Source organism: Girardinichthys multiradiatus, chromosome 6, assembly GCF_021462225.1.
Source record: "Girardinichthys multiradiatus isolate DD_20200921_A chromosome 6, DD_fGirMul_XY1, whole genome shotgun sequence".
In the NCBI taxonomy this organism is placed as follows: Eukaryota; Metazoa; Chordata; class Actinopteri; order Cyprinodontiformes; family Goodeidae; genus Girardinichthys; species Girardinichthys multiradiatus.
This window is the reverse complement of record NC_061799.1, coordinates 30,459,362-30,484,345: the sequence shown is the minus strand read 5'-3', so window position 1 is coordinate 30,484,345 and position 24,984 is coordinate 30,459,362. Positions and strand designations below refer to the sequence as shown.

Sequence of the window (24,984 nt, the reverse complement as noted above, 5' to 3'; positions counted from 1 at the left end):
CAGTTTCATTGTCCAACCCCTTTATATACTTTATTTATGGGGCGACAGTGTTAAGGGTTCATCCTGTAACCGGTGGGCTGCAGGTTCGAATCCTCGATCTGTCTGTCTCAGTTATCGTGTGCTTGGGCAAGACACTTCACCCGCCTTGCCTGCTGATTTTGGTAGGAGGGCTCGGTGGCGCCGATTGTATGGCAGACTCACTTCTGTCTGTCTGCCCAAGGGCAGCTGTTGCTACAATGTAGATCACCACTATCAGTGTGGGAATCTGTGAATGAATGAATGGGGATTTAAAAAAGCTATATACAAGTACAGGCCATTTACCATTTATTTAATCTTTATTCATGTCCTGAGAATGCAGTGACTGGTATTATGCCCGGAGTCCCTTCCTCAAGTCTTACATCACTGCTGAAATAATCAACGACCTTTATGAGCTGAACGAGATCCAATTCGACGTGGCCGCCAGAGGTTACGACCTTGATGCAGATTGGCCCTCATTTGCAAGGTAACTCTACAATTACACACGTTACATTTCTTTGGTGAAGCTTTTATTGCTAGAAGTAGTAGTAAAAGCTTCATGAAGGAAAAATTAAAAATATGTTTGCCTATGTTGCTTTTATAAACACTTCTACATTGCTGGTTTAGGCTGTGTAAAAATGATCATTAAAGTTAATTGGGTGAGACCTGGAAGTATTGGGAAATTGCATATCCATTTATTGGAGCAAATGTAAACTTTTGGTGAAATATCGACTATTTCACAGGATAGCCCCTTTAAACCCTTTTAAAAATGGCTAGCAGGTCTAGATTTTGTCTGTTGCCTTGTGAGGTTTGTGTGGGGGTCTGGGTGCTGACAGTGTTTGAGCCCAGGGCCCGTATTCACAAAGGTTCTCAGAGTCCTCTCAGAGAGCTCCTATCAGTTCCTGCCAAGGACTCCTAACTTAAGAGTGATTCAAGAGTGACACTATAATTAGGACACAACAGAAATTCCTATCTTAGTGAGGAGGTGTGGTTGACCCCGTTGCTAGGTGTGATGCTGTCTTCTAAGAGCTGTGATTGGATGTTAAAAGAAACCGCAAAAAAAAAAAAAAGTGCTCCTAGTAATCAATGGAGAGAAATTAACCGATGATATAATTTAGACTGGATTCAGAAATGTGTAAATCATGATGATAATTTAGCGAAATGAAATTAATTGTCACACAGCATCAAAATGTTTGAACGTAGCTTGTTTACATGCTCGTCATTATTTTGATTTGCCTTTTTTTATGTTTACTCGCCGTGCTGTTCGTTTTCATACTGCATCTATTTCATATTAATTAATTTGACATTAATATTAAAATTCAGCATTTAACAGCGATTGACTTCTTGTATAATGAGTTTTAGTTTGGTAAAATGACCGAAACAAATGGAGAAAAAAAGGTGGAGAAACTGATCAGGAGCAGAGCCTGCTGGTGGAGAAAAGACATGAGTGTTGAAAGGTAGATTTGGTCCTGGGATCACGGTGCAAACAAACAGACATTCCCATTTAGGCTTAGGCTACTGACATCATAATGTACGAGTTCTTCCAAGTTTTTCCAAATTTCTTTTTAGAAAGCGTTTTGAATATATTTAAATAATTCTGTACTATATTGTTTGTAATTTTGTTCCCTTTTTATTCATGGTTATTTATTATTGCTTCTATTATTTATTTATTCTTCCTAATATTACCTTACTAGAATTGCACCTTTAATCTGTCCTGCTGCTGAAACTATTTAATTTTGCCCTAGGGGGATGATAAAGTTAATCTATCTCTCTATTAATAATTGTTTGTTTGTTATAGAGGTTTATGTGCTCATTTACTTGACTATTAAGGGGGTGGATCCCTGCACGATTGAGCAGGTAACGTTTTAATAATTCACTGTTGTTCATTTTTCCGAAAATATCTCTCCTTTCTCTCAGTCTTTCCGCCACCTTCTCTGCTTAAGACACTCTTAGGATCATTAAAAGTCCTCCTCACTACTCTGAAAAACATTTCCTCATGTTAGGAGCTCTCTTATAGCCTCAGATGCTAAGTGAATAACTTTAATCTTAATGAGGGAAAATTCTCAGAAAAATCTTAGAATTCGAGAAATTCTAAGATTTTTCTTAGATTGACCTCAGTAGGAGCTACTTTTACTCTTGTGAATAGGGGCCCTGATCTTTTGTCCTGTTGTTTTCACATTTTGTTAAATTGTTTCTCCTCTGTCTGTAAACATCATTAAAATGTTAAAATATAATAGACAAAAATAAGCTAAAGTCTGTATGATGGATGTACAAGTATAATGTCCAAGGAGGTTTAATTGACAGCATACGTTGTTTCAGTTGGCTTTTACATGGAAATACATTAGACATGTATTTCCACTGCAGCTTGCAGAGCAATTTCTGCTTTTACCTTTCGGTATTGGTTTACAAAACGTTTTCGGTTCTGCCTATTGTTTACAACATGAACGTACCTTGTTTTTGATGGTGGTTAAACCGAAATTGTGTAATTATAGTGCCAGATAAGGAGGTATCTCATTTGACTGGCGTCCATCCATAGGCTTAAACTGAAAACAAGTCACTGAGCAAATTCCAGTCCATTTCTTTGGAAAGACACTGAATCAGTGTGGTGAGGTATGTTTACCTAATATGCCTTTCACACTGTACTGGATCTGCTTTGCACTTCAATAAGGATGGAGGATACGTTTAGGTAAATAACGTTCCGGCATCACCTTTCTGTTGATCTGATGTTACTCATCCGTATCATACACAGTTCGGGCTCGAGGCTAAACCAGGCTTTGATGAGATGCCATTTTACTGCACATTTCAATCTTCTCCAAAATGTACAGAAATCCTACCTAAATGCTACAGCAATGCCCAAATAATAACATAACGTATTCTCAAGCTACAGTAAGCATATGATCTGCCTCCACTGATGAGGATCTCTGCACCTCCATATTCTAAATGGTTGGATTGGTTCCAACTAAAACGCAGTGTGACTCTTTTCTGATTGATTCAGCTGATAAATATTTAATCCATTGGGGTACTCATAGAGCTATAGGTTCTCTGCAATAACTTGTGCTCTGTGCATTGGTGCAGAGGGGAACATGAAATGGCCATTCTAAAATTGTTCCCACAAAGTTGGGAACATGAAATTGTCTAAAATGTCCTGGTATGCTGAAGCACCCAGTTCCTTTCACTGGAAATAAGGTCTAAAGCCCAACTCCTAAGTCCCACACCCCACACCATAACCCCAACTGTACCAAACTGTACACTGAACACAGTAGAGTCAGGCTGCTCTCCTGGCAGCTGCCAAACCAAGACTATTTGATTGCATTAACAGACAGAAAAACATGACAACAGGTCTTCCCTGCTCTAGAGCCCAGAGGTGACATTTTACAGACTACTGCATCCATCGCTTCGCAATGCACTTGGTTTGCAGGCTGCTGTTCAGCCACGGAGACCCAGTCTATGAAACTCTATGCATTGTTCTTGAGCCAATCTGAAGGCCGCATGAAGTTTGGAGGTCATTAACAATTGACTCTAGAGAAAGTTGTTTGCCCCTGCACACTATGCGTCTGAGCATCCACTTACCGCGCTGTGCGACTTACTCTTGAGTTGCTTTTGTTCTAAATCACTCCTACTTTGTTATATACTGCTAACAGTTGAGGACTATATAGTGGAGAGAAAGTTTCATGGCTGGACTTATTGCACAGGTGGCATCCTATCACAGTACAATGCTGGATTCCTGACAGCATTCGACTTCTTCACAAATGTTTGTAGTAGTACTCTACATGCCTAGATGTTGGAGTTTACACCTTAGGTCACGAAGGTGGTTGGAACACCTTAATTTATTGATTTGAGTCAGTGGATTTGGCAACATATTCTACCTCGCAAGATAAGAAAGAGTAGGCTCGTTTCCTCTATGGGTTCGTGAACGTATTTAAATGCAAACTCTTACGATGTAATATTCAGTATGTGTTAAGCAAACAAAAATGTAGAGCTCTGGTCGTGAAATCTAGAGTTTACCGAAAATATAACCAGCAGAGACTGAAGTAAAATGCTGGAGATCCTCAGCCAATGACAGATGTTTGGCATCCTGTCATTACTAAGCTCCATGTTTTGATCAGGGTCCTTCTAAAAGGACCTACCTTCCTGTTTTAGGGGTAAATTTCTACCCACTTTTACTAGATTTGGTTGTTACAGTGGAATCGCTGAGGGTAGGAGGGGGCTGGGGCGTAAATTGAAAAACATTGATTCTAACATTAATAATACAATAACCTTTTTTTATGAAATTACTCATCATTGTTCTAATAAGGAATGCCCTCTTGAACTAATGAACACATTTAAAAATAACCTACATTTGCTGCTAAACACTGAACACTTTTTTGTTTACTTCTTAAAAATTCAAAGTTAGGACATGGCTCTTTTTACTCTGTAAATGAACTGCTTATGTAAGGTGTCTTAGCTGGAAGTTATTGAATGAATTTAGTTGTAACTACAAGCAAAGTGTGAGTTCGCCTATCTTCATAAATGTAAACCTGTGTTTCTTTCCTCTTACTATGTGAAGGAGAACCTTAGGAGCTGCTGTACAAAGTCTATTGTGGAAACCTCCAAGTCGATGTTCCAGCATCAACAGCCTGGTCGGCAGCAATTCACACTCCCAGGTAATCCAGTTCTGTTGGCCATTAATAAGCAAACTTGAAACAAACAACTGGTCAAATATGACAGTAGTTTTACAGCAGTTGACAGGAGGTCTCTTTTTTTCAAATTTAATGCTCTAATTAGGTGCATGAGTGCCTTCAGGTCCCAGACCTGAGTCACAGTCTGCTTGGAGAACTTGGAGATTTGGGAGAACATTCTTCCTGCAGCATTGCAGAGAATCTGCGCATCGAGCTCGACCAGTCCGAGCTCAGACAGCAGCAGCTTCTGGTACACGTGCAGGAGTTGAGTGAAGAGGCCGCTGAGCTGAAAGGTGTCGTCAAAGACCTTCAAGGTCAGTTATCGGCTCAGACGTATGGCATTTCAGCATCTGTCTTTGCCTGGTCTAACTCGGAAACTGGTAATGAGGACAGACTGAATCTGCACCAGACTCAGAAGGATTTACAAGAGACATTCAAAGTTGCCGAGAACAAAAATATGGAGCTTCTGGCTAAGTTGGATGAGGCTCTTAACAAAAAGGGACAACAGACAGCCAGCTACTGTGACTCAGCCTGGAAAATCCAGGAACTCTTAGAAAGACTTAAGATTGCAGAGGACGAGAGGTTAGAAGCAAAAAGAGAGGCAGAGGAAAGGGCCAGACAATCTGAACATTTGTCCCAGGATCTGAAGCTCAGGGAAGAAGAGTTGAAGAATAGTAAGGAGAAACTTGATGAAGTCAAGGGCAGAGCACACGTCGAACGAGAGGGGGCTCTCGCACGGTTGGAGGAACTGCAGAGTGCAGTTGGTCGAATTCAGGGGGCCCTCACTTTAAAAGAGAAGGAGACTGGCAACTTGAGAGCCCAGCTGCAGGATGTGCAGGAGTCTCTGGAGTGCAGGGAACGCCAAGCGGAGGAACTGCGGAAAAGGTTGCAGGAGGAGGTAGAGCAACGATGTGGTATGAGCTGTAAGGAACTGGAGGGCCAGATGTTGGAGTTAAGAAAAACTCTAAAAAGTAGAGAGGAAGATCTAACTGCTCGTTCAGAAAAGATAAAGCATTTGGAGGAACAGTTAGAGAAGCTAAATGCTGAAAGAGAGCCTTTGTGCTTCCAACCTGATGATAGTAATTCTGTCTGTTGTGAGACTGGAAGCCATGAGGACTACAAAATCCAGTGCAGTCATCTCATAGAAATGAACAAAGAGCTTCTCCAAACAGTAAGGAGAAATGAAGCAAGTGTTACAGAGCTGACTGAAACCAGAGCTGCCCTGATGGACCAGCTGGCTGTTTTAAAAGCCTCTGAGAAGCAGTTAAAGGGTAGAGTAGAAGCTGCTAAGATCAACGTGGAAGACAGGGAAAAGAAACTTTTAGATGAAAACCTTCATCTTGAAGAGACTCTCCAAAAGATGTTACTCCAGAATGAACAGTTAGATGCTCAAGTAAAAAAGTTACAGCAGGAAAATTTAGAGTTTTTGGAAACTCAGTCCTCGATGAAGAGGAGATTAACCACAACTCAACAGGAGTTGGACTTTCTCAATACAAAAGCTAACATATTGGCAAATAACCTCACAGGGTCCCAAAGGGGCCAAGCAGAGTTGCTTGAAAAGCTCCATGAAGCCGAGGCAAACCTGAGAGCCCGGACTGTAAACTGTGCCCTCCTCCAGGCTCGAGTGGACGAGCTGGAGAACGGGTCCATGCAGTATGAAAAAGGAGCAGCAGAATGCAATGAAAAAACACATAAGCTTCAAGATGAACATCAGACCTCCTCGTTGGACACTAAAGAGGCCCCAATCAGGCTGGTTATTGCTGAAGCCCAGTTGGAGCTCAACCAAAGGGAGGTGACCAGGCTCCGAGAAGAGATGGTGGAGCTCAAGGCTCAGCTGCTGGCGGCAAACGAGGACAAGATGAGGGTTCAGGCTCTGCAGGAGGTGACAGCGGCCTCCAGAGAGGACCTGCGCATTTTATCAGATCAGCTGAAGATCCAGGTGGAGGAGCTGAACCACCGACACGTGGATGAGATTCTGAGATCTCGAGAGCGTGAGGAAGTTCTCATCAGGGAGCGCGATGGCGAGGCACAGGCTCGTGTGGAGCTGGCTGCGGAGGTGACGGCCTGCAGGGAGGAGCTGGACAGACTGAAATTGAGCTGTGAAGCTTTGCATCTGGAGAACAGTGACTCACAGGAGGCCCTTCACAGAGCCAACACAGAAACAGCAGAACTTGGTGTGCACGTGTGCATGCTGACTGCTCAGAACGAGGAGGCTCATCTGCGCTGGGAGGGCCTGTCGTCAAGGCTGCAGGAGCTGGAGGAGGCAGCGGCTCAGGAGGCAGAGAGGATGAACACCTGCATGGAACAACTGCGTCAGGAGAACCAGGAGCTCCACTCTCAAGTCCGTGACAACAAGGATCTCTTGTTACTCAGGCAGAAACTGCAGACCGAACTGAGCGAGGCCCAGCAGGAGGCAGAAACTGGACAGAAGACAAGCCAGGAAGAGATTCAGGCGCTCCGGGTCCAGCTCAGCAGCCAAGCCACGGGCCATGGAACCCAGCTCCAGGTCAGACACTGAAACTGAGTGTGATATGCCATAGTGTGTGTTTTTCTTGTTTCTTCATATTTGGGTATTTTGGGCGTCTGTGACTTTGTGATATTTTGCTGTAAAGCACATTTTGAGTTTTAGCATGGAAATTGCTATAAAAACAGAATTAACTTACTAATTTACTTACCAATTAAGCAAAAAATGCCAGGTTGCCATTACCAAACACTGAACACAAACGAACTGAAGTTGCAGGAAAAAGGAGTGTGTGTTACAGGAGCGCTGCTTTTGAAGGTTAACAATTTGTGCCAGCATTGAGTAGGGCGTCGAATTGTATCTCTGAGGATATGTCTTTACTGAAGTGGAAACACACAACAAGCGAGAAGCAAGGAAGTATTTAAAATAGTGCTCCTAAAAACAGTTGAAGGTTCCTTGAAAGTTTCATATCTTCAGCATATTTTGCAGCATTTCAAGTCTTGATTAAAGTGTGATTAGGAGTTATATTTATACAGTAAAGTGCTTCTTACCATGAGAATGATCCCTTCAAAGCCACAGTTGCAATCTGTGAAACATTTCCTATATTTATCTTCTTCTAAATCTGAAATGCTATATTTTAACCGCGCCATAAAACATTCTACTGATAGAACGTTTAGAAAGAAAAGTAAATAAACACATACTCCGCCTGGCAGGATTATTTATACCCTTTGAAGTTTTTCACATTTACAACTACAAGCAGTGGATTTCAGTGGATTTCATTGGGATTGTACCAAAAAAAGAATACCTGCAAGACTAGGCCATGTTTTTGTCTATACTACTTTATTGAATGAAAATTATTCTTTGTTGGTTATACTTTCAATTGTCTGAGGAAAGTATAAGTTTAACATGCTATAATTGCGAACACGTTAATCCATGATTTTTATTCTCCTCAAGAGGGTGAACCAGGAGTTGGAGGATGTGAAGTTCCAGCTGGTTACTGAGCAGGAGAAAGCAGTCAGCGTTGAGAACAAACTCGAGCAGCTGAAGGTCAGTTGATGCTCCTGGCTCTTCAAAAGTTGACTGTCCAAGGCGATTTCTATCTCCATCCTCATACATTTTTGAGTCAAGTTTAAAGCACACACACTTTAGCTTTAAAAAATATTTAAGTGGATTCCTTTGTAAACATCTGTTCAATTATTTAGATTAAAATATATTTTTTAATGTCACAAAAGCAAGATTAAATTTCTGAATGGTTTACATCTTCAGGAACAATGGGGACACTACCGTAAAAAGTAAAGGTCGGAAGAGGAAATGAAATTTACTACAAGTTCAACAATAAAAACAATGTAGAAAATAATACTGTAACAAAATTACTTGTCTTGTGCTTTTGAGTCTGTTTAAATTAACACCTGACATGTATAAATGAAAAAACAAATTCCAGTTGCTTCGTGTAAATTGCCAGTCGGAGTAACCATGATGTTACGGTTAGAAGCATAACTAATCAAATTCAGGATTTACGCCTCGCTGTTCTGTTTGCAGGCAGAGAATCAGAGAAATTGCCAACAGATTGCGGAGAAAAACATCCAGATGGCCGAGTCAGAAAATGTCCTCTTACAGAAAGAAGAAGAGATAATCCATCTGAAAGAAAATTTATCGAGGTAAAGTACAGTATTCCCCATCACATATTTTAAGCCACATCAAAGCTCTTTTAGTTAAACTTCTTTTAATCATGTATATTTCTAATTAACAGCGTTGTCTGATTTATTTTACTTGAGCCTAAACATTACATTTAAGTGAAAACTGTCTAAGCTGTGACTGGACCTGCATGCATGCTGATTGCAGGTCTGAGAGGGGCCTGGCAGCAGCTCAGCGAACCTGTCAGGAGATGGCTGAAAATCTACGGCGGGTCAAACAGGACAAACAGAGCTTAGATTTAAAGACAGCTGCTGAACTCGATGATCTTTATCGTACCAAAATCAATTTAGAGGAAAGGCTTGTGGAGCTCATCAGGTATATTAGTTATTTATGTCTTCAGTCTAATCTTTATTCATAGGATACTACCTTCATTTACCATTGTTTTTCTTTAGTTTGTTTTCATTCATGTCCAAGTGACTTATGTCAGCTAGGTGACTCCTAATATGCAAATAACTTTAAGGGCCATCACAAATACAGCTAATTACATTTTTGCAGAGAAAAAGATGCACTTTGGCAGAAGTCGGACGCCCTGGAGTTTGAGCAAAAGCTCCGTGATGAGGAGACAGAGAGGGACGTCAACTACTGCTTGGATTGTCACACTCAGTTCAGCTGGTGGCTGCGCAAATACGACTGCAGGTGAGACGTACAACTGAGAAATAAGCAATAACTACAATCATATTTGACAATTAGAATCACCACTTGGAATCCTATCAACGCAAAAGTGTTCATACCAGTTAAACGTTTAACATTTTTTCATGTTCTAATCACGAACTCCGATGTATTTCAATACGATTTTATGTGATAGGCCGATACAATATAGTATTTACTTGTGAAGTTGAAGGAAAAGGGTGGATGTTTTTCTGTTTTTCAATCATTTTTTTTAATCTTCCATTTACTCTGACCCCCTCAAATAAACCCAATACAAACAACCATAAGCATAAGTACTAAACAGCAACCTAAATACTTAGGAACACTCCTGAAAATACGGAGAAAAAATTTTGGAGAAGTTCAAAGCAAAGTTTAGTTTATAAAACAATATTAAAGGCTTTCAACATCTAACAAAACACTGCTCAGTCCATTATCTGGAAATGGAAAGAGTGTGACACAATTGCAAACCTACTACGAGATAGCATTTAGCCTCAGCTGACAGGCGAGTAAAGTAGACAGTTAATGGTTTTGGCCAAAACACCCATGGTAACTCTGACATAGCTGCAGAAATACAGAACCTATTTGAGATAATCTGTTGACAGGGTAACTATTAGTCATGCACTGCACAACATGGTGGTGGTAGCATAATGGTGTGGTGTTACTTCGCTCCTTCAGGGACAGGGAAGCTGGTGAGAGTTGATGGGAAGATAAACGCAGCTAAATACAGGGCAATCCTGGAAGAAAACATGTTAGAGGGAACTGATTTAAGAGTGGGGTAGATGTTCACTTTGTCTCAGGACAACAACCATAACCACACCACCAGACCTAAAATGTCATGGTTCACCATAAAAGCATTTTAAAGTAATGTAACATGTATTGGAATAACCTAGTTAAAATTCAGACCTAAATTCAGCTGAGAAACTTTGGCTTGAAAAGTGTTGGTCACAGAAACTCTTCATCCAACCTCACTGAGCTTGAGCAGCAGATTTGCAGTTTTAATTGCAACCAAAGGTTCAACAAAGTATTGACTTGTGGGGTTGAATTAAAATGCATATCACACTTTTCAAGATTTTAAAATTGTAAAAACGAAAACCGTTATTTTCCAAGTCAGGTAATTTTCCTTTCATTTCACAACTAGGGGCTGCTTTGTATTGGTCTATCACATATAATCATGGTAATATCCCTTGACACTTATTGTTGTAACCTGAGAAAGTGAAAAAAATTGAATACTTTTGCAAGGTGCTGTGTTACTTAAATGACAAGTGAGATTAATTTTTAACCGAGTTGGTTTCAAGCAAAATATCCATCAATTTCACTTTTTGCAACACTTCAGTTTGAGTAAAAACTCATTCAAGGGGTTGAATTCTCTCCTCCTGCCGCAAAAACCATAATATGATGCAGTAAACACAAACAAACATCAGACGAACTCTGCAGAAATCCACTGGTGTTTTATTTCCGTATTTCACTTCTCTTATGAATTGAATCTGTTTCATGCGTTATAACATGCAGATCAGTTATATCGATGGGTCTTCAGCTGTCCTACTGCTAAAGGTGACCACAAGAACCTACAAAAAAAATGGAAAAGACAAAATATTTCCACATAGCAGGTTTACTGATTAACTTATATCAATCTGTTAATCGGGCATACTGCAACTCCACAGACAGTTGTGGCAGGAAAGCAGGGCTTTCTGTTTTTATGAGATAAACAGAAAATGCAAATTTTGTAAATGCATGTCTTGCATAACCCTGAGCTTTAATGCACACAGATCTGTGAGCCTGAAGTAAAAACTGCTCATGTTTAATTTTTGGGTTTTTTAGCTTTGGAGCTAATTATGCCAAAGCATAATTATTATTATTATTATTATTATTTAGTTTTACATGAACACCACCACCTGTATCATATAATGCTACCATATTCATGTCATTTATACAGCACTACATTTTAATCTCATACTGTATCACAACATCGTAATATTTGTATTTCCAGACTGTGTGGGCGTCCCTTCTGCTACTACTGCTGCAGCAACACAGTGAGCACCCAGCAGGGCGGCAACAGAGAGCGCTGCTGTACCGACTGCTACAACCAGCACAGCGCAGTGGTTGAGCGCCACCCACAGGTGGAGGTCACTCACAACACACCGGGGTCTTCCTTCAGTCGCTTACTGCAGACCGGCCGATCTTTGGCTGATGTTGCAGGTGAAACATAATTTCACACATTCATTCAGACGTTGTTGCTGTAGGTTTTCATTTTGTAATGCTCAGTGCATGGAGAGAAAAGCAAACCAAGTGCAATAACAAACATATTTTTATTTTTTATTATTTTTTAGGAGGGGATGAAGGTGAAAAGCCAGATGATGGTGTTTTTGACATTATCACAGAGGAGGAGGTCAGCAGGGTTTATGATGGTGACTCTTTTACTACTGCGTGCTCTTCTGGACATGGCCAGCAGGGGGCAGCACAACTGTAATTATCTTACATGCTACACATGATGATGACAAGCATACAGACAAGCACACAACAAAAATGATGAATACCAGTGCTTATATATTTCAACCAGCATTTTACATCTACATGTTTATAGTACCTGCAACCTCACTCTTCTTCAATGCAACTGTTTGCCAAGTCTTGAAATGTATACAGGGTAGAAAATACATTTTAAAGCAAAATCATGTAAAAAAAAAACAAACATATATTTTACATTTAAATTGTGTTGCAAAGGACAGTCATATCAACCATCAACATTATGAACATTGACAGTTAAAAATAAAGAGCATTCACATTTGCACAACTTTTTGTCAACATGGGTTATGATGGTTGAACCGATGTTGCTTTGGCAACACTGCTTCTCTTGTTGACCCGTGTTGCTTGATCCATTAGATAATGTACTGTTTTTTACACTACTGTGAAAGTTAAATTCTGTTTTCAATAGACCTTGTTAGAACACCTAAAGGATCACAGTTTGTCCATCATGAAATGTATAGATATTATTTATAGTTTTTTTTTTTAAACCAGGAAAGATTCATGAAGGTTTATTTACAAGGCTGTCCTAAAAACCTAGATAATTTTACACATAAAAACATAAAGTCGCTGGAGTTGTCTAATGACGTGCCATAGTTAGGTTGATCAAAACATTTAAGTCTAATTATTTCACTGTTAGCGCAGCTTAACATGTGTTTATGCTCATTTAGTGAGACAGGTTTTTTTCAGCTGATTTTGGAGCTGATTCCATGAGTGAGGAGCAAACAATTTCAATATTTTTCATTCCCCAACTCATTGCGAGCCTTTGGCACAGCCAGAAGAAATAGGTGATTTGAACTTTTTTTTGCAGGGAGTAGGATTTAAAGACGACAGAAGGCCGAAATGGTTTGATTGACAAAGCAGAACACCCATCTCAACAATACAACCTCAATGTTTGTTATGAATCTCAAAGCTTTGTAGTGGACCCTATTAAACACTTTCAAGAGGCATTATCCTAAATTAACTCTCTGTTATCAAGCAGTGACATAAAAGTAGCAAGTAAAAGTCAGTGTTTAACCTCAAAATAAAGACTAGACTTGATTCTGAAGAACAAACCTAGTTTTAACTACATTTTGTTTTTCACTAACTGTTTGATGTCAGACTTGAAGGCGAATCATTAATCAAGATTCATGGCTATTTGTTTTCCAAAACCAGCTCCGTCTCTAAAGTGGTCATGTGAGCATCAGAACTGGACCACATAGGAATGGAAGCAGAAGGTGTAATGTTAAGGGATGACTGGGTGCTTACCTGGGAAAAAAGGTTAATTATAAAAATAATATAATTTTGCATATGCTGCTTATTTTGACAAATACCACCTTCCTGACCAAGTGTCAACTTTTATAAAAATGTTTTTTTTCTATTAGCAATGACCCCTGAAGCTCAATAATGTTGCCTACCAAAGTGCAAAGTGCTTTTTTACTTGACAAAGAAGCCCAATGCCAGCCCCATCTCTGAGTTTCCAGGACAGGATGATGGCTTTAGTGTCATAAACTACAACAGACCTTTGAAGGTCTACAGATATCCATGCTTTAATAGGCCAGGGCTTTATTTGATCAACAATAGGCCATACATCCAATCATAATGTTATGGCTATTAAGTTTGTTTTTTGTTTTTTTCTCCATCAAACCTGAATAAATTTACATTATAGTGACTGACAAGTTTACATTAATGGTTGTACGGGTTTATTATCCGAACCTCAAACCTTCAATAAGGAATGTTAAAAATACACCTGAAATATGTGACATTCTGGACATGCTTATTGAGCAAAATGTTAAACTTTTTGCCATTCTTTTCTTTAAAGAACAATATTTGATCTAGGAAACTAATATTAGCTCATTAATTGGTCAAGCTATCTGCTCCGGTAGTCAGCCTTACGTCAGCTGGTTTACAGACATGCTGACCATAGCTTATCAACTGGAGTTTTAATCAGTGTTGCCTTATAAAAGCGATAGGTGGCACTACTTTAGTTTCCACACTATAGCTGAGTTTATAGTTGTTGTAAGAGAAGAAAAAGTGTAATAATCTTTCAGCCAGCTGACAGGAAGTGGACAGCAACAGGTGGGGTAGGGTAGCACTGGGTCATTATGTTTCATATAGCTGTAGAAAACTATCTGTTCACTCTGATGCTTTCTCTGGCAGCCCATTAAAATGACTTTAAGCCACAGCAGGGATATGACAGAGAAACGTTTGATCCTTGGGAAATTGAAAAAGTTTTGAAATCGTAAACTTTGGAAGCCTTAAGAAAACCTTAATACCAGTGACACGCCCATGCCAATTTCAAAAGATAAATTAAAACTGCATGACCGAACATCTTGCTGTTCATTATGTGTGTACTCATTTATTTGAAATGGTTTAGAAGTCATTACAGATCCGTTTCCAAAGTGTAATTTTTTTAATCTGGTTTAGAAACAACAGTGCCAGTACAGGAGACTTTACATCAGAAGATGCTGAGGACATCGGTGCTGCTGTACAGGATGCAGAGATCTGCCTGCTGAAGTCTGGGGAACTCACGTAAGTTTCACTTGAAGTGAAAGTTACTCTGGAAAACGAAGAGTGACGTAAAATATGTTTACTGTGCCACAAGATGTGCCTTTTCTCTTTAAGAGGAAGTGGCAGTATTCTTTAAATGAACATAATCTCTGAAATGGGAAGTGGAAACAGACTGTGTTCCACGAACATAGGGAGGAATATTTGTTTTACTTCTGTTAGTAGGTAAACAAGTAAAACCCTGCAGTCAGAACCATCTGTCTTATGCAAAACCTACTGATCAATGTTCCAAATCCTTCCATTGAAACGAAAATTTACTTTTGGACTCCCCACAATATTTTTTGACCTGTGCTGCTATTTTTGATTCCTGACCTTTGCAAACAATCACTTTAAATGAAATTGGTTGTAACATCTTATAAAACCAAAGCCTTGCATTTGTAGGTCACGTCATGTACATGGAAAAGCTTTATAAAGCTTTGTTTTGCTCAAATACAACTGAGGCCTGAAAACTAGAATGCATGGAAGCTGTAGGGTCTAAATTTAAAACTTCCAGAACCTCTGGACTGCTCCTTTATTTTAGCTTCTAAATTTTAATTTATGGTTTTGTACCACGTAACGACAATTGTTTTTAGTAAATCATTGGTCCAGAATGTACATGCATTAACGTAATAGAAATAAGGACTGCTCTATATCAGGAAAGTGTGTAATTATGATCGTTTTGCTGCCTCTACTGTAATATGGTTAATCCACATTTTCCTGACTGTTTCCTTGCTCTTCTCTCATCACAATATCCCCACCACTGTTTGTGAGCTTTGTCATGTCCGCCACTAAAAATATATATCTGGTGTTTGCATTATAGGCAGGGAAAGTCTACCCAACTGTGCAAAATATTAATGGCATGCAAAATTTCCATGCAACACAGTCAATATATGTTGTTCTACCACATTTTGCATTGAAGCACACCTTTGCAATTGTGGTATTTCCCACAATGGCATTGCAGTGGTGATTGCAATTGGGTTTATTGCACTGCAACAACTTAATTATAGATTATTATTATTATTATTATTATAGATTGTACTAATTTATATAGCAGTCCTGTTCTTATTCCATCTGAATGTAGGAAGTAAAAACCACTGACCCTTAGACTGAATCAAAGCCACTTTATCACTGAGCCACATACAGTGTCTTGAAATCCTACTCATACCACTTACATTTGTTTCATAATTATTTATTTTAGTAATTTAAACTGTAATATAATCTTCAATTTGCCTTTCACGTCACTGCTGGTACATCTAAATTTCCCCACTGTAGGAGAATGAAGGATATTTTTATTTTATTCTTCTATTCTAATATTTTTTGTTGAAATGCTATGTTATTTACATACTAATTGCATAATTGTGAACCGGAACAAATTAACACAGTTACAACTACCTTCTGTAAAGTGTGGTGTGCATTTTGCATTCATTACTTTTTACTCTGACACCCTTTAATTAACACCAAACTAGTACAGGTCCTTCTCAAAATATTAGCATATTGTGATAAAGTTCATTATTTTCCATAATGTCATGATGAAAATTTAACATTCATATATTTTAGATTCATTGCACACTAACTGAAATATTTCAGGTCTTTTATTGTCTTAATACGGATGATTTTGGCATACAGCTCATGAAAACCCAAAATTCCTATCTCACAAAATTAGCATATTTCATCCAACCAATAAAAGAAAAGTATTTTTAATACGAAAAACATCAACCTTCAAATAATCATGTACAGTTATGCAATCAATACTTGGTCGGGAATCCTTTTGCAGAAATGACTGCTTCAATGCGGCGTGTCATGGAGGCAATCAGCCTGTGGCACTGCTGAGGTCTTATGGAGGCCCAGGATGCTTCGATAGCGGCCTTTAGCTCATCCAGAGTGTTGGGTCTTGAGTCTCTCAACGTTCTCTTCACAATATCCCACAGATTCTCTATGGGGTTCAGGTCAGGAGAGTTGGCGGGCCAATTGAGCACAGTGATACCATGGTCAGTAAACCATTTACCAGTGGTTTTGGCACTGTGAGCAGGTGCCAGGTCGTGCTGAAAAACGAAATCTTCATCTCCATAAAGCTTTTCAGCAGATGGAAGCATGAAGTGCTCCAAAATCTCCTGATAGCTAGCTGCATTGACCCTGCCCTTGATAAAACACAGTGGACCAACACCAGCAGCTGACACGGCACCCCAGACCATCACTGACTGTGGGTACTTGACACTGGACTTCTGGCATTTTGGCATTTCCTTCTCCCCAGTCTTCCTCCAGACTCTAGCACCTTGATTTCCGAATGACATGCAGAATTTGCTTTCATCCGAAAAAAGTACTTTGGACCACTGAGCAACAGTCCAGTGCTGCTTCTCTGTAGCCCAGGTCAGGCGCTTCTGCCGCTGTTTCTGGTTCAAAAGTGGCTTGACCTGGGGAATGCTGCATCTGTAGCCCATTTCCTGCACACGCCTGTGCACGGTGGCTCTGGATGTTTCTACTCCAGACTCAGTCCACTGCTTCCGCAGGTCCCCCATGGTCTGGAATCGGCCCTTCTCCACAATCTTCCTCAGGGTCCGGTCACCTCTTCTCGTTGTGCAGCGTTTTCTGCCACACTTTTTCCTTCCCACAGACTTCCCACTGAGGTGCCTTGATACAGCACTCTGGGAACAGCCTATTCGTTCAGAAATGTCTTTCTGTGTCTTACCCTCTTGCTTGAGGGTGTCAATAGTGGCCTTCTGGACAGCAGTCAGGTCGGCAGTCTTACCCATGATTGGGGTTTTGAGTGATGAACCGGGCTGGGAGTTTTAAAGGCCTCAGGAATCTTTTGCAGGTGTTTAGAGTTAACTCGTTGATTCAGATGATTAGGTTCATAGCTCGTTTAGAGACCCTTTTAATGATATGCTAATTTTGTGAGATAGGAATTTTGGGTTTTCATGAGCTGTACGCCAAAATCATCCGTATTAAGACAATAAAAGACCTGAAATATTTCAGTTAGTGTGCAATGAATCTAAAATATATGAATGTTAAATTTTCATCATGACATTATGGAAAATAATGAACTTTATCACAATATGCTAATTCTTTGAGAAGGACCTGTATATAGACCCAATCTGTGTTCTGTGAAGGCCTCAGAGGTTTGTTAGAGAACAAACGGCATCATGAAGACGAAGGAACACAGCAGACAGATCAGATTTTTAGTAGTAGAAAAGTTGGAGAAATCCAGTTGACTTAAAATTGATGATCACAGACTGAGGTATTTTGCAATGAGGAATGGGCAAAATTTTACTCTCCAAATGTACAAAGTTGATACACACTTGCAGTAAAACGTTTTTCTACCAGTTATAGACAGTCATGTTTTGCTATTTCCTGCAACTTTATATGATAGTTGCTGTGCCGCGTCATTGGGATCTGTTTGTGTTTGTGCCTGTAGGCTCTCTGTACGTTTGATGGTGGGTGACATCTGCAAATTTGGGGAGAGCTCTCGGGAGCTCTTCATAAAGTCGAGCTGTTACAGCATCATCCCCATTACTATGACTTCTCCTGGACCCACCGTGTCCTGGACCTTCACCTCTGAACCAAAGAGCATCTCCTTCAGTGTGGTCTATAGGGAGAGCACAGAGACTCCGCTGGAGCAAGCCAAGGTAAGACGAGGCTGACTGCCTGAACACGATGAAATATATATCATATATGATGACCTATTTAGAGAGAATAATTTCCACAAACTACATCATTTTAATTTGTTATTGTTATGTTGAGCAAATGTTTTCCTTTTTTTTTTTAGCTGACTAGACTTACCTTTTTATAGTTTCTCTCTCTGCACACTCGTAGAGACAGACACTGTAATCATTTAGTTTATTACCATAATAGAAAATGGGCTGCTAGAGAGTTGAGTGCTACCCTCAGCAGTTTAAAATGAGAACAAAATATGGCTCTGAATGATTTTGTTGCTCTAGGGTAGCTGCAGCAACTGTTTGCTAACAGTGAAAATATGTAAAGCTGTTTTCATCGACCCCAGATGGTAAAGGTCTAAACAAAGCAAAATGTCAGCTGTGAGATGCTATGACAGGAACAGTATTAAAATATTTCAAGTCCCTCATAGAAATGGTCATCTACACTGACCGGCCACTTTATTAGGTACACCTGTCCAACGGCTCGTTAACACAAATTTTTAATCAGCCAATCACATGGCAGCAACTCAATGCATTTAAGCGCATAGACATGCTCGGTTTGAACTGCAGCAGATCATCTTGACCATCAGAATGGGGAAGAAAGGTGATTTAAGTGACTTTGAACGTGGCATGGTTGTTTGTGCCAGACGGGCAGGTCTGAGTATTCTTGAAACTGCTGATCTACTGGGATTTTCACGCACTACCATTGCTATGGTTTACAGAGAATCAGCCAGTCAGTCAGTCAGTCATTTTCTCCCGCTTCTTCCATAGTGGGTCGTGGGGAAGCTGATGCCTATCTCCAGCAGTCTGTCCAGGGTACACCCTGGACAGGTCGCCAGTCCATCGCAGGGCAACACACAAACAACCATGCACACACTCATTCATACACCTAAGGGCAATTTAGAAAGACCAATTACCTAACAGGCATGTCTGTGGACTGTGGGAGGAAGTCGGAGTACCCGGTGAGAACCCACGCATGCACGGGGAGAACATGCAAACTTCATGCAGAAAGACCCCCGGCTGGGAAACGAACCCAGGACCTTCTTGCTGCAAGGCAACAGTTCTACCAACTGCGCCACCGTGCAGGCCGAGTTTACAGAGAATGGTCCGAAAAAGAGAAAATATCCAGTGAGCGGCAGTTCTGTGGGCGTAAATACCTTGTTGATGTCAGAGGAGAATGGCCAGACTGGTTCGAGCTGATAGAAAGGCAACAGTAACTCAAATAACCACTCGTTACAACCAAGGCATGCAGAAGAGCATCTCTGAAAGCATAACACGTCGAACCTTGAGGTGGATGGTCTACAGCAGCAGAAGACCACACCGGGTGCCACTCCTGTCAGCTAAGAACAGGAAACTGAGGCTACAATTCACACAGGCTCACCAAAATTGGACAATAGAAGATTGGAAGAACGTTGCCTGGTCTGATGAGTCTTCATTTCTGCTGCGACATTCGGATGGTAGGGTCAGAATTTGGCCTCAACAACATGAAAGCATGGATCCAACCTGCCTTATATCAATGGTTCAGGCTGGTGGTGGTGGTGTAATGGTGTGGGGGACATTTTCTCAGCACCCCTTGGGCCCCTTAGTGCCAATTGAGCATCATGTCAATGCCACAGCCTACCTGAGTATTGTTGCTGACCATGTCCATCCCTTTATGACCACAGTGTATCCATCTTCTGATGGTTCCTTCCAGCAGGATAACGCGCCATGTCATAAAGCATGAATCATCTCAGACTGGTTTCTTGAACATGACAATGAGTTCAATGAACTCAAATGACCTCCAAAGTCACCAGATCTCAATCCAATAGAGCACCTTTGGGATGTGGTGGAACGGGAGATTAGCATCATGGATGTGCAGCCGACCAATCTGCAGCATCTGTGTGATGCTATCATGTCAATATGGACCAAACTCTCTGAGGAATGTTTCCAGTACCTTGTTGAATCTATGCCACGAAGGATTAAGGCAGTTCTGAAGGAAAAAGGGAGTCCAACTCGGTACTAGCAAGGTGTACCTAATAAAGTGGCCGGTGAGTGGATATTACAATTAGCAAGACTCTGTCAATCCTTCGCTCTATTACCATACACCTTTAAGTAACAGTCAATTCCATATGGATCTGCAGTAAGTTTGTAAGCAGATTTTGCCTCTATTATGATGGGTTTTTTTTCAGTCATACAGCTGCATGTCAAGCCTCAATAAGGATCAAACAGTACAGCAAAATATCTGGAAGCTCAGCAATGCAGGATGGAAAAATTCATCAGGATCTTTAATTCTATTTTGTGTAGCCCTTAACTTTTTTTCTGATGTTTATTGTTTTAAAAGCTACAATATGTGAATTTCTGTGTAAATTAAATTATGTCAATTTCTTTTTGATAGGTTTTAATTCCCCTGACGCGATGTAATTCCCACAAAGAGACGATACAGGGGGAGCTAAAAGTCAGAAACCAAGGAGAATACATACTCATCTTTGACAACTCTTTCTCCAGGTCAGTCCTTCCTTACTTCCTTACGCCACTTATTTGGATGCTGGCCAATTCACCTCTTCACTGTTTCGTGCTTTTTACATCTTGGTCATTTGGTTCCTGACTTTTTTGGGAACAAAATAACGCAGAGTGCAGTGGGACGTTTATGTAATGGATGTTTTGTTCCAAGATAATTCATGCGATTCCTTTCTCGCATTTTGCTACTATTTATGAGAAAGACACAATTTCACATTTTAAAATTGACCCACCCAGAAGAATAGAAGTACAGTGAGATAAGAAAGTATTAGATTTCTTCTGTTGTTCTTTTCTTTTTTGTTACACTTAAATATTTCACATATTGAAACTAATTTTAAAATTAAATAACCAGAGTAAATACAACATGCGGTTTTCAAATGATGATATCATTTCTTAAGGCAAAAAGCTTTCCAAACCTGCCTTGCCCTATGGAAAAAACTAATTGCTTCCTAAATCTAACAAGTGGCATCAAGTGTTTGCAATAAATACCAGTGAGTCTTTAATGTAACTGTGGAGTAACTGTCCTTTGGAGAATATTTTTAATTCAACCGCATCAGAGGATTTGTTTTATGTGAACAGTCTGTTTAAGGTTATGCCACAGTATCTCAATCACATTTATGTCTGGACGTCAACTAGGCCAATTCAAAACCTTCAATTCTTTTTGTTTTGTTGTTTTGAGCCATTCAGTGGTAGACTTGGTGGTGTGCTTTGGATAATTGTCTTGCTGCATCACTTAAATGTGCTTAAACTTAACGTCACAAACTGATGGAAGGACATTCTTCTCCAAGCTTTTACGGTAGTGAACAGAATCCATGGTCCATCAATCATGCCAAGTTGTCTAGCTTCTGATGAAGAACAACAGTTCCAGGCCATCACACTCGCACCACCCTTTTGTGACCACCTTGATGATTTGCAGAAATGGTCTTGGAATACTTTTGGTAGGTCCAGGCTCACTCTGTGATTCATTGGAGTCCCAAACCCTTTGAAATGGCTTTGTACCTGTTTCCAGACTGATGGATGTCAATGACTAGTTTATCATCTATTATTTAACTCTTTCATTCAGGCCATGATGTGTTGATTCTTTAGATCTTTTAACTTCATGTTGATGTTCATGTTAAAGTGATTTCTTGATTCTACCCATCAGACATCAATCAGGTCCAATGGGGCTAGTGAAACTGAACCCAAAAATGTGGTTAATCCCAACTAATTCATGATTTAGGGTTACATTTTCACATATGTCTAGGGATAGTTTGGACTGCCTTTTTTTCCCCCTTAATAAAATATATCATCATTTGAAAACTGCATTTTGTATTCACTCTGTTTATCATTGTCTGATTAAAAGGTGTGTTATGATCTAAGTGATCAAGTGTAACAGAAAAGCAAACATTTATTAGGGAACAAATACTTTATGTCCCTGTATATAAATACATGTGTAAAACGTGGTATATATTTTGAGGAAAACATTACAAATAGTCCCCAAATACAAATAGTATGTTTTTGGGTAAGAAATGGTTGTAGGGGAGTGACGAAATGGCAACAACTCAGTTGGAAATTGGGGGAAAAGAATTTTGAAGAAGTGACTTGCCCTGTAGCCAACTTATCCACCCCCTCCTGTTTATTCCTAACAAAAAACACCCCTTTTGTTAAATAGGTTCATTTCAAAGAAAGTGCTGTATCATCTGAGTCTTGACAAGCCCGTGGTCCACGATGGATCTGCCCTTCTCTGAACTGGACAAAGGAGAACAGGTGGAGATCTGACTTTCCGTGTCAAGATGTTTATGTTCACGCGGATCGTTTCCAGGTAAAATGGTCTGACTCCTCTGCTGCAGAGTAGCCTCAGTGAAAGGTTGTGGCATTTAAAACGTGTCTCTCTTGTTTTGCACACGAGGCATTGAATGTCAGGTGAGGTCTTATCAAAGTAGAACAAAAGCTGCAAACAACTCCCAAAATCAGTGCTGCCCTGCAGAATGTTAGTGTGAACAGTGTGGTGTTGTAGCTGCTTTTGATGTAGCATTTAGGATATCTGTAGGCAGCTTTGCAATTTGGTTTATCTTGAGATTAAGTTGGTTTTTATTTAACTCGTATCATAGAAGCAATTAATTGTCAAATGAAATACGATCTCTTCACAGTGACAGATAGGTTTTATAAGGTTTCAGTCTTCTGCCATAGTACTTGTTTTATTAATTATTTGTGTTTTTTGTGTTTTGAAATAACTGAGAGTAAGAAAAGAAGTTCTTAAACTGTCCTATAAGGTTAACTCACTGAGTTAACTTGTTGAATATCGGTCTAAAATGCATACGATGAACGTCGTTACTAGAAAAATAGTAAAAATATGTGGCAGAAGCTTTAACATTTTTTATGAGATGGTAGGTAGTGACAGTTCACATGAAAAAGGACAGTCAAGTTTGTTACCCAATAGAATCAAACGGTGTCATATAAGCAAAAGTCTGTTGCCTTACATTGTATAATTTAAAAACAAATTTAAAGCCTCATTATTATTTACTTTATTAGTCTCTATAAATGACTGTTTGAATTAAGCTTTGGGTCTTTACTGATCTCTGAAACATCCGATCTAACAAAATCCTTATTTATTCTAATAATTGATCATTTTTGCCTTTCAGCCTTCATAAATTAGAAAAGATAGATTTTTGGAAATGCAGTTGTGATGAAACATAGGAAGGCAATGCAAGTTTATATCTATAGAGAAATTCAGGATAATTTTAAGTACTTTACAGGAAATGCAGGACATTAGAAGTATATAAAATGTTGGCATTACATAAAAACAATAAAACAAAAAATTTAAACAACTGACTATGAAATAACTGTTAAAGATGAGCTTTAGCCTTTATTTTACAGCTACAGTAAACAATAGTTTTTCAGACTTGATTTAAAGGAACTGAAATTTCTGCACCTAATGTTTTCAGGGAGTTGATTTTTAGGCTGAACAGAACAGAAACTAAACTCCTTTGGTTTTATATCATAGTTCATAGCTAATTATCTTGCTAGCTAACACTAAAGATGTGAATTCACGTAACAGGAGTGTAGTTATGTGGAAGTTTCATTGTTTAAAATATATTCAGTGTTTTACTTGGAACTTCACTTAATTCCTCTATCCCAACTGTTTAACTATAAATGCAGAAAGTGTTTTATTTCTCAAGAGACACCTAAAGGAGGATCCAGAGATAACAATGTTTGCTCTAGATAAACAAATACTGCATTTTTGTCATTTACACAAAGATTTTCTTAATAGAAATGTTTGTTTTTAAATGGTTTTGCTTTGAAAGTAGTTTGTATTATGAAGTGTGATTGTATTTCAACCTGCCGTGTGTGACGTAAAAGTACTCTTAGCCCAGAATAAAGACAGTTATGTTATTTTATTTATATATATATATATATATATATGCCCAGGGAAGACCTTTCAGGTAGAGGTAACAGAAAGGTAACAGAAAGACTGCTGTATAATGCACTTTTAACAGGGCTGTATGGTCAGCAACCCCATGTGCCAGTAGATACATGTTTTTTCTTTTGTTTTATTTGTGAATTCTTTTTTTTTTTTTTTTATGTCTTCTACTGGATTTTCTGACACAAGAGCTTTAAATTTTGGATTTAACTCTCAAATGTTTTAGTGCTTTATTAATATATAATTTACAAAAACACATTTCTAACTAAAATGTTTAAGTTTTTTTTTTTTTAATAAATAGAATTTGTGTGAAATTTGTTTCTACATGCTCATAATTTTTGCCTGGGATAAACACTGATCTTTGTGGCCTTGTTCATCCTATTGTCATCCATTGTTTGCAAAAGGAAGAACCAAACACACTTAAAAATTCAAAGCACATCATAAAAAACTGCTGCTTAATGTGATAAATATGTCCTCAGTGGATTTTCAAATGTGCTTGCTTGCTATTCTTTAAAGAACCATACAACCTCTGTGCTTGAAAGCTTTATACTGGGTCTCTGTTATGGCTGTGAACAGTTTGTTCTGCGATATTTGTAAATATTTGTATTTAGGCATTATTAATTATGGTTTTTTTTATAGAAATATTATGCCAGTTGCACAAAGAGAACGTTTTGGTTTGGTTCCTGATCTTTTTTCCCTACTTTCTTGACTTTTTGTTCAACCAAGTTTGCATTCTACTTACGGTTAGGCTCAAGGTTATTCATGATTTTCAAAAATAGTAGTGGAAATATGCAAAAAGCTAGTCAGCAATTACAAGACACATTCGATTGCTATAAAACCAATACAATATTTTCCACTGATTATTGAGAAGGGTATAAATAATTTTTAACATGCCATATTTTCTCCATTAGACAAAAA

General features: G+C 39.2%; 1 protein-coding gene across 2 annotated transcripts in view; it reads left to right on the top strand.

The window, feature by feature from the left end:
- Positions 1–24,380, top strand: part of LOC124870096 (FYVE and coiled-coil domain-containing protein 1-like) — a 31,898-nt gene extending 7,518 nt beyond the window's left edge. The window contains exons 6-19 of one of the 2 annotated variants that reach the window (XR_007038712.1): positions 359–502; positions 4,562–4,658; positions 4,780–7,179; positions 8,089–8,181; positions 8,674–8,792; positions 8,977–9,144; positions 9,325–9,465; positions 11,465–11,673; positions 11,805–11,940; positions 14,401–14,505; positions 17,933–18,143; positions 20,545–20,654; positions 22,318–22,467; positions 22,555–24,380. Coding sequence is in view for 1 of the 2 variants with exons in the window: in XM_047368576.1 (XP_047224532.1) it covers positions 359–502; positions 4,562–4,658; positions 4,780–7,179; positions 8,089–8,181; positions 8,674–8,792; positions 8,977–9,144; positions 9,325–9,465; positions 11,465–11,673; positions 11,805–11,940; positions 14,401–14,505; positions 17,933–18,143; positions 20,545–20,654; positions 22,318–22,393 (4,009 nt within the window). In the remaining variant the exon portion in view is untranslated. Of the gene's footprint in view, positions 1–358; positions 503–4,561; positions 4,659–4,779; positions 7,180–8,088; positions 8,182–8,673; positions 8,793–8,976; positions 9,145–9,324; positions 9,466–11,464; positions 11,674–11,804; positions 11,941–14,400; positions 14,506–17,932; positions 18,144–20,544; positions 20,655–22,317 lie in introns of both variants that reach the window. The other variant, XM_047368576.1, reaches the window with a different exon arrangement.
- Positions 24,381–24,984: the final 604 nt, after the last annotated feature.